Source organism: Schistocerca cancellata, chromosome 1, assembly GCF_023864275.1.
Source record: "Schistocerca cancellata isolate TAMUIC-IGC-003103 chromosome 1, iqSchCanc2.1, whole genome shotgun sequence".
In the NCBI taxonomy this organism is placed as follows: Eukaryota; Metazoa; Arthropoda; class Insecta; order Orthoptera; family Acrididae; genus Schistocerca; species Schistocerca cancellata.
This window is the reverse complement of record NC_064626.1, coordinates 701,978,669-701,989,372: the sequence shown is the minus strand read 5'-3', so window position 1 is coordinate 701,989,372 and position 10,704 is coordinate 701,978,669. Positions and strand designations below refer to the sequence as shown.

Below are 10,704 nucleotides of genomic sequence, written 5' to 3'. Positions count from 1 at the left end.
CCAGTATAAGTGAACCAATCAAGACGTTCTTTGAATATAGTGGTCGCAGAGTTCTGTAGACTGCAGTTTGGTACTTCCTCTATCATAATGGTTGTGTCATCTGCAAATAGGGTGTAGTCTGTTTTTTGTGCCATACACTGTGGTAGATCACTGTTAATTATTAGGAAAAGTAAGAGACCAAGCATCGTGCCCTGTGGTACTCCACAATTCCCTGTGCCACAATCGAGGCAGGAGGGTGCCACTGCAGAATTATTCAGTACTAACTTCTGCCTTCTGTCCTCTAGATATGATTCAAGCTACATCCCTACTTTACTGTGTAAGTCATAGCACTCAGCCTTTATAAGCAGAATTTGGTGATCCATGCAGTTGAATGCTTAAGACAGATCACAAAACTTTCCTGCTGCTGACATTTTATTGTTTACAGATTCGAGGACATGATTGACAAATGAGAAAATGGTGTGTTCAGTTGAAATACCCTTCTGGAATCCAAACTGATTTTTATTAAGGATTTTATATTTATTAAGATGATTCATGATTCACTTTTATACAGTGATATGTTTATGAGAATCTCTGGCTAACATAAGACATATTCAAAGAACATGTTAAATGTAATTTCAATTAGTTATCAAAATAAGTAATATTTTACAATGCAAATATTTTATTTGTAATACCTATTGTTACTTCCTCTAACCAATATATGAACTGATAGAACAGTGTTGCAAAGGCTTTTTGAGACTTTGGGGCAATTTGTGAACTCTGCCTTAATAGTTCACAACAGCATCACAGCCATGGATTCCAAAATACAGCAAATCGTAAAATGTCTCCTTGTGTCTGACTAATTGCTATATGTAATCAGAAAAATCAATTCAGTTTCTCAGCAGCCATTGAACTCTCTCAATAAAATAATAATCAGTAATAACTTTTCATTTCCTGTAAGTATATAATTTACCCATACATCTCAGTATTTCTGCTTTTGGTTATATAGAACTGAGTTTAATTTGATATTGTAATGTTACACTGTATATAGCAAGAGTGTATGTAATATAAGACACATCAAAAATGGAAAAAAATCAGTATCACTTATTTCCTAAGGTGAAACCATTTTGATTATGCTAACACCACTGATTACAAAGAACAATGTATAAAAATTAAATTTAATAGGTATTCTTTAATACATTAAAATACCTTTTCCACTACATAGTTTCCTAATTTATTTGGAAAATAAGTGCCATGTAGCTTTAGGCACAGTTCTTAGTGACTGGTAGTAGGGGACTGAGGTTCTTCAAGGACTATCAGTTGGAGGGTATGCTTTGTAACTCATTCTTCCTGTGTGTGTTATGGGTATGTATTCGCAAATTTTAATCAACACTGAAGAATCTAAAAGTTAATAGTTTAAAATGACCCTAGTAACATTTTTTACTGTATGAAAACTTTTTGTTTGCTATATGTGTCCTCCCCTCCCTGTGTACTCCACACTGCTGATAAGCTTAGAATCCATGGTACATTGCACTCAGAGGCTATTTGCACATTGTGGCACCTGCTTCATTATGAACAGGATGGAAGTGGATTTCTTACAGACAGCATTAATATATTGTATCCATTTCAGCTCATATCCACAGTAATATTCAAGAATCTAATTATTCTACTTATTCCAGCTTTGTTTCATCCACCTCTAAAACCATAAGTCAGACTCCTCTTTGTTTCTGAAAACTGCATACACAAAAGGTTTCACGTCATAACCATTACATTTTCCATGATCCACTGGGCTGTGATGTTTGCAGAAATACTTACGCAGTCTTCTCTTAACATTCTTCCACATTTTGGTCACTATTAATTGTCATCTCATTCGCTTCATAAACAGATTAAACAGCAACTGCCCTATTACCACCCCCATGACACTCCATATTTGATGGCTATGGTTGCTGACTGGTATGTGTTCCGTATTGCTCCACACCGTTTTCTGATACCGTACGAGATACACTCTCCTTTGCTTGTGCTCAAATGTCAATTTCCATATCTGTATTTCATGGGCAATGGTGTTGAAAGCTTTAGAGGGGTCAGATTATGAAGATCCACTATATCTGAAACCATGCTGTGGTGACAAAAGAATGTGCTTTTTTCCCCCCAAATCAACAACTAATCCATTATACATTAGCATTTTCAAATTTGTTTGAAACCTGATACTTGTGAAACTAGTTTCTAGTTCCTGGAAAAAATCCATCTTTAATAGAGCTGTTTACTATGTCCAGCAAAGGTGTGTTTATTTCTTCACGTACTAATATGATGCAACTCGATGTTCCATCACCACCAGCTAATATCCTGGCCTTTAGTTTCTGTACAGCTTTTCCTCATGTTATCTTTTGGGCTTGGTGCGCTTATTTATTTATTGATTTTTTTGTGTTGTTTGGACTGGACAAACATGTTGAATATTTAGTAAATAAATTGTGTAGCTTTCTATTTGCAATGCAAGTATCAAGCAGTACTACCGGCAAGGACATATATAAAATAGCATACCTTAGTTATTTTCAATCAGTTAAGAGAAATCCAATCTACATACTGAAACTACAGAAAAAAAAATGGAAATGTGCTCTGGACACTCAAGGGAATGATGATGTCAGCCACTACTTACAATCTTACTGTTAACACTAACCTGCCTGAAGATTTATGACATTGTCATATTATACACACCAAATCACAGTAATCATTATGACCAAGAAATACAATAAATAAACAGTTTTATGCTTGCTACTTTTTGTTTCAAATTATATGCAGATGAAAATACACAGGGTTATATACATAGCAAAGTCCAATGGGAAAAAAGGTATTGCACTACAGAAATGTTACTTACTCATTGACATCTGAGCTGATAGTTTGAGTATGGCAGAGTTCATTCATTATCGGGTGAGTAATAATTTAAAAAAATACTGTATGTCGTCAGCTGTAGTGTTTCATCAGTGAAGTTGTTATAAGGTTACAGGAATCAGAAGAAAAGAAAATTTTAAGGTGACTGTTTTCTCTCTCTTTCTTTCTTCATCTATAAGGAAAATAACTACATGTACTGAGTCCTCTTGCTAAAATGAAACACTGAAATGAATATTGTGTTAAGAAGTGAGCATCTCTAAACATTAGAGAAACCACTCAGTCCGCTAGTGCAGGTACAGGATAGTGATTACTTTTCTACAGTCAACACTTACTTCATTCATTGAGTCTGGTGAGAAGAGTAAAATATGAATATGAAATCTGCAAAACCTGAAAAGAGAACAAAGACTGTTATTGTCTTATCAAGATACTATAAAACATTTTCAGTTTATAAGGATGAGCACACATGCACACCAAATCACAGTAATCATTCTGACCAAGAAATACAATAAATAAACAGTTTTATGCTTGCTACTTTTTGTTTCAAATTATATGCAAATGAAAATACACTGGGTTATGTACGTAACAAAGTCCAATGGGAAAAAAAGGTATTGCACTACAGAAATGCGAACACACGCACACGCGCATCATTGTTATTGATAAGCTCCTTATCCAATGGACAGATTAGAACCAACAACATTATGTGACTTGTCCCATGAAACAATGTGGAGAGGTTTGGAATTTAGCCCATGACACTGTGTGACATAACATGGTGGATTCTTTCCATCTGTTATTGTTTTCCTACTCCTGAAAATGACCAGTTTTTGTACCTTATTTTCAACACATTTACCTACTGGCATGACTGACTTACCCAAAAATCTCAAGTTCTTATTTAATTTCACACATTTTTATTATTTTTCTGTTTACAGTGATGTAATTAGTTTTCATTGTGGTATTCATAATTTGAAAGTATAATTAATTGATGTCAGGCCTACAATTTGCAACATGCAGAAACCTATGGGCTAATAGGTAAAATCCAATGTAACGATCTACACCATTAAAAATCTAAGCATTCCGATTTTCCAGTAACATATTTTAAATGACCTAAAACCAATTATTTTATGATATAATTAAACTTGAAGTTCTGAGCCACTATTAATATTCATTGCAAACTTTACCCTAACTACTGTTAAGATTCTGAGTTTTGACTACTTACTGCTGTTACTTTTTCTATGCAGAATGACATACGTACATTAATTAATGCACCAATTAATAATTTCAAGTAATGTACCCTAATTTGCATTACGATGTAAGGTGATCCACATCACATAAGAATAATGATGTCCGTGAATTTTTCTAAATTTCTAACCAACAACATTTTCTGTATGCCGGAATCAAATTAATAAAAATAGTAAAATCCAACCTAGCCATTTTTTCAAAACATTACATAATTTTCAAAATTAGTTTTTTCCAATGTCAGTCTTTATAAGACTATCTCAATTCCAAAATTTCTAGTTTTCTGTCAGAAAGCTCATGAGTAAGACAAGTATCACGTGTACCCACAGTGCTGACTAATGCCACTACTTAACATGTTCTGTACGTGAAAATGTAAGCATCAACATCCACATAACTCAAGAACTGTAATAACTTTTGTGTGATTACTGTAACATAATTTAAGGAATATTTTAACTGAGCTGTTTCAAGACTGATAGGAAGTGTGGAATGTCATTGTTGGACTTAGTGATCCTCATTATGGACTGAATTAAATGAACTACTGAAGTGTAATCCACTATAATAAATTTTTACAGGATTTTGCAGCTGTGAACGACTTTTTCAAGAAGATGTGGCCTGCTATGTAGTTTCCTACCTAATGTTTTGAAAAATGGCTAGGTTGGATTTTACTATTTTTAATGAACCGCAATAGAACAATTAACTTCAACACAGTTATTGTAGATATTGATCTGGTTCAGTGAGCAAATACATTTTTTGTAGTTGATAAACTGGTCACCATTATTAACAATCAAATTTTGCAAGGAATAAATGTGTGTGTTAGTACAAAAGGAATAAATGTGTGTGTTAGTACAATCTAAATTACAGTGTCATGTACATCTTTGAGCAAACACCACACCACATGTTTACAGATTTTCACCTTTGCGGTGATCGAGAATGGCGCTACCAGAGTAGTCACTATCAGTGAAACTGATATAAAGTCTGGGAATCAGGAATGTTAAACATCATCTCTCCTCATTGTGCCCACCAAACAGTGGTCATATAAACCTGTTCTACCATCAGCCACCTCTTAAGTCACCATTGCCCAAACATAGTTCACAAACTTCTGCTAGGGTAGTGCACTCAAAAAATAGAGCAATGTGTCCTAATATTCTTCTTCAGAATGATACTATGAGGTGTTCTAAGGCAAGGCAAGTAATATGACTGTCGAACAGTGAAGTAAAGGCAGTGGTAGGTTGAACACAGCAGGAAAAAGTAAGAATTTATTTATCATTTTTTTTGGAGGGGGGGGGGGGGGGGGGGGGAAGGCAGAATATGCAGAACCAAATGTGTGTAGAAGACACAGGAAATGGAGATCTGCTGTATGTAACACTGAACTGCATGGTGGAAGCAATTGTAGCATTTGTGGGGTCACTAAAGTCATTCAAAGCAGGTTACACATGCAAACAATAATTTAATTTGAGATTTCCATTTTTAATAGAAACGGTCTTTCAAATTTAAGAATCTTTAGGAGTAGACAGAAAATATAGTTTTAATGAAATGATCACAAATAAATAATGATTGCAAGAAACAAGATAGACCTGGATGCCTAGCACCACCTAAAAGAATCTAAATTCTTATGTCATAAGTTTACATGCTTAATGCATACTTCAAGAATTAAAGAGTGCAGATATTTATTTGAAACAGATGAAAGATATGCAAGACCAGGTTGAGAAAAATTATTTTTGTTACTTGTTTTTAAATTTAAGTTTCATCACTATGTCTGGCCAAAGATGGTATAACTTAAACTAAGATCTCACTTGGCAGGAATGAGGCCACCCTGTGTTGAAAAATACTGCTACTTAGTTCTTTTTACTATAGGTGAGGATCATGTTTGGACACATTAAATGATTAAAGATGCTGAACAGAAAGTAACATGAATATAACAAAGGACCAAGCAAGCTATATAAGCACACATCTCACACCCCAGCACCCGTAAGTTGGTCAATGGAGGAAGTTACCTGTGCCATGTTCCCCCACTAAACTGTCACCACACCTGTCTTCTACCTACAGAAGTGGTGAGAACAGAACACAGCAATTGTTGATTTCACTACTAATGGATGTGAAACCACATTTGCTCTCATTTTATCTACACATCATGCTTGATAGTTAAGTGGCATATACTGAGAACCCTCCATATGTTAAGTCGTACATTATGACCAAGGCAAGTATTTTTTTACATTTCTCCTGGATAGAACTTACAACTAAATCCTTGTAGCAGCAACTCAGCGACATGATATATATTGACAAAGTTGTAAGAATTCTCTTTTTTTCAAACCACAGATGGCATGAGCGCTCTATTTTCAGTAATCTTTATATCGGTATTGGACAGGCCATCATTGAACTTATTGACAAAGCCCGTTGTATAAGAAAATACTGAATGGCTAATAAAGATTCTTATTCATTTACTGTGACTGTCTCTGCTGGGATACTATTCTCAGGGTGAGATTTACTTTTAGGCAATACCAGCCATGTAACATACATCAATGCTTCAGTTTCTACATTTCTTCCATCTTTGTACAATATCGTTTGGCTGGATTTTAAGTTCAAGGAGGCACACCTACTGTTACACTAAGGCTTCACCTCACTTGATGATACAGGCTGTAAAGCCTGCAAAAGGCAAGGATCCAGGTTTAAATCCAGGACTAGCACACTGTCATAATATCAGGAGGTTTAAAACAATATCCTTTCCAGAATTTATAGTGTTGGGCAGTAATGTTATTAGCATTTTCAATCTGTTTAGCTTAAAGAAAGAAGAGATTCTTTGTGGGCTACCTAAATCTCTCTACATTAGTGGATGTTATTTTTCCTCAGTGGTACACTCAACTTGTTTGGAGTATCAGAAGCTGTGAAGTAAGGACTACTGTATTCTCAGAAGGAACTAGGGAAGTGCAAGTCAGCTCAGAGTGAGCTTCAAATGCCTCAGTAAGTCTAATGCGACTGATATGTGGCAGCAGCACCATAGGTGGTACGCTGCTGACAGTTTTGCCTCAACTGTCATCTACCCTACTGAAGAAGAGTGCACATTACATTTTATGGGATTTAATTCATGATATAGACGGTGAATCCTAGATGTTTGTCCTCTGTGACACATATAGCTTCACAGGTGCACCCAATAGTGGTTGCTCAGAATTTACGGTGATAGAAATTGGGGTGGAGTAATTAAAGTCATCTGAGGCAGAACCTCAAATATCTCAACAACCCTAATACAAAAGGGTGAGTGAGTTCTGTCCACCAGAGGTTGTCTACTATGACTATTTTGCCTCAATAGTCACCCACCCTGTCAGGACCAAGACATCAGGAATCCTGGGTTCAACAAACCAAAACCTGGCATGAGACAGTTATAACTTATTGAATCTTCTGGACACAGCAAGCATTAGTGCCCCCCCCCCCACCCCCCTCAGTTTCATTTAAGGGTACTGAGACCATAATTATAAAGAATTCCCTCTGAGTTCCAGACAATGGATAACCACCTCCAAGGAAATTATTTTTGTCTCTTGTAATATTACTGTGTTGCTTCTCATCTGGAACTTATTTGCATTATTAGCCAAAAAATACAACTAAAATGTAAATACACTAGGAATTGATTGTATCAGTACCAAGGTCTCCAAAACATATATGCTTAATAACCTTATTGCTCACTTTCACAGAAGGAAATACATTATTTCAGCTGTATTATCCAAGATAGCCTAAGTCATTGTTGCAGGTCAGCAAGAGAGAGGTATTTCTGAGTAAATAAACTTTGAACTCATGTTTTTGTTAGACTTTTGAATGTGCTGTTTTTATTTTGCTTGTTATCCATACATGCACTATGAAACTTTACATTCTTTACGCTATTGTTAAATAAAAGTTAATTGTATTAAGAGTTCACTATTTTGTAAAAGGCACAATTAATGAAGAATGTTTCACATAACTAATGGAGGTCCACTTGTTTTCCAACTAGCCACTACATTATCAAATTTCCTTACATATATATTCAACTGTTAGCAACTTCCGACAGCAGTGTAACACGTATTTGCTTTTACTTGTGCTCAATAATTCACTTTGCATAAATAAATAAATAAATAAATAACAATAATAATAAAATAGCTTCATTATTTTCTTCTTTGAACTTATCCAGTACAAGTCAAATTTAAAACTTTCCTGGTGTACAGACTGTTCCTAAAATTTTCAGGCAAACTACAGGATGTCAGTAACTTAGTGAAACAATGTTTCAACACAGTCTTCTGGCCATCTTCAGTTATATACTGGCTACCGTACACTGAGCTGCCCCATTTAAAACCATGGCGGCACACACATGGTGTACCCAATCACCACCGCGCATGCGTTACTCGAGCACATGCCCTTCTGCTGCAAGTCTGTGCACTCATAAGAGCACCCTCCACAGGGCACAGACTTCCAGAAGAAATGCATGTGCTCATGCAACATATGCACAACAGCATCTGGGAACACCATGCATGTGGCAGCAGGGTTTTAAATAGGGGAGCTCAATGTACTGTAGATAGCTAGAACTCTCTGTACTGAAATACTATGGCACACACAATTATGTGGAACATATGCAGCGCGTTTCTCCTAAGAGCCATCATGTGCAATTGCTCTGCCATTTCTGGAGATATCTGCAATTTCGTTTTTGTAACAGGTAGCTGGAGTCAGCCCAAATGAATAAAGCTCATCATGTCATTTATAGAATGGTCAGTGTCGACAAAAATTGTCTGTTTCCCATTACAAACATAATGATTTTGAAAGCAGAATTACATCTCATTTGATACAGAGATCCCAGATTGATATTTGTTTCATTGGTATAAATTAACAGGGCCAGTAAACCATGAAGAATAACCAGCACTCCAGGAGTGACTGAGCAGCAGCACTGCTGCCAGGCCGAAGCAGTCACCATGGCCTGGTTATTCTTTGTGTTTTACTGTCCCTGTTAACACATTTCAATGAAAGAAATATCACACTATTCTAATTTTGAACCACTCTAATGAATGAGCACATAAAATTACATTTTTTTTAATTCTTTTTTTTTTCTCTTCTTAACGGAAACAAAGGGGTGCTTTCCTATGACAATAGGCATCACATGGGTGATGCAGTGAGCGATATTTGTTTGGGTTGACTCCAGCTACATGTTGCAAGAGCGAAACAGCAAATATCTGCCAAAGCACCATGGAAAATATGCGTGATGACTCTTAGGAGAGACACTCCGTACACTGCGCAATCTGTGACACTATTTTCTAACATTATGTCCTCTCACAACATTTTAGTGAACTCAAAAACAGTCAACAGATGAATAGAATTTTCTGTGATTTGTCATAAACATCAGAATTATGCTATACACAAATCAGAGTTCTATGCTTCAGGCAAAATACATTTTCAGCATTAATTCATGTAATGTGGTTTATAACTCCCCTTCTGCTGTCATTACTAACAGATAGTAAGTTCAGAATTCACATACCTCTCCAAGAGACACAATGCCAAACATTTAACTTAGCATCACAACAAATGACACCTGACAGTGACATTAGGAACATGGAAATTCACTAACAATACTGTACAGATATTAAGTGACTTTATACATAGAATTAAAAAGTTAATTACACTTACTGAAGCGAAGTTCTCCATCGTAAGATCAGCAAATTTTCCAAATGTTATTTTTGGTGGGCGGGTACAGCGAGCCATAATTATGCTTACTGATATTCCATAATCTTTGGAAACATAATACCACTGAGACTCATAAGCCGCCTTTCCAACATTGATACCCTGTTGGTATGTCGAGAATTTTTACACGTGAATTTTGGAAATGAAATTTCGTACCAATTATCAGATTTATGATACCCCAAAAAAACTAAGCTAATTAAAATAAAATGAAAGAGACAGTTTAACAGTGATGGCTATTTAGAATACAGAATTAATAATAAATCAGCTTAGTGCTATACACGTACAGGGGGAACACAATCTCCAACAACAAAATTTCAAAGGCTGTTCAGAGATGTTATCGGAGTATTTTGATACCGGGAACCATTGGGTCTCTGATGGCTCACTAAAGAGTAACTGCATTATTTTTATTTTATTATCTACATTTATCTTTGTATGTGTTGTTGCTGTGCTGCTGCTGTTGTTGTTGTTGTTATTGGTGGTGGTGGTTTTCAGTCCCTCAGCTGGTTTGATGCAGCTCTCCAAGCTAGTCTACTTTCTGAAAGGCTCCTCATCTCTGCATAGCTACTGCAACCTGCATACATTTGAACCAGTTTATTGTACCCCAAGACATGGTCTCCCTTTACGGTTTTTACTCTCCCACACTTCCTTTTATCATCATACTGACAATTGCTCAATGGCTTGGGATGAGTCCTGTCAATCCATCCTTTCTGTTAGTCAAGTTGTACCACAAATTACTGTTTTCCCAAGTTCAATTCAGTATCCATTCATTGTTTATCTGATCTAACCATATACCCTTGTGTATTTTTCTGTAGCACCACCATTTCGAAAGCTTCTAAGCTCTTCTAGTCCGAACCATTTACGGCAACATTTTGGCTCTGTACAAGGCTACTGTAATGTATCCTTCATCAGGCAGCAGTGAGC

The 10,704-nt window shown here is 36.0% G+C and overlaps 1 protein-coding gene across 1 annotated transcript in view; it reads right to left on the bottom strand.

Annotated features, from left to right (window-relative positions):
* Positions 1-2,716: 2,716 nt before the first annotated feature.
* LOC126162140 (odorant receptor Or2-like) overlaps positions 2,717-10,704 on the bottom strand; it is a 38,020-nt gene continuing 30,032 nt past the window's right edge. Inside the window, exons 3-4 of the mRNA XM_049918439.1 lie at positions 9,730-9,885; positions 2,717-3,249 (exon numbers count right to left, since the gene is read on the bottom strand). Of these exons, the coding sequence (XP_049774396.1) occupies positions 3,196-3,249; positions 9,730-9,885 (210 nt within the window). The 3' untranslated portion in view covers positions 2,717-3,195. The remainder of the gene's footprint in view (positions 3,250-9,729; positions 9,886-10,704) is intronic.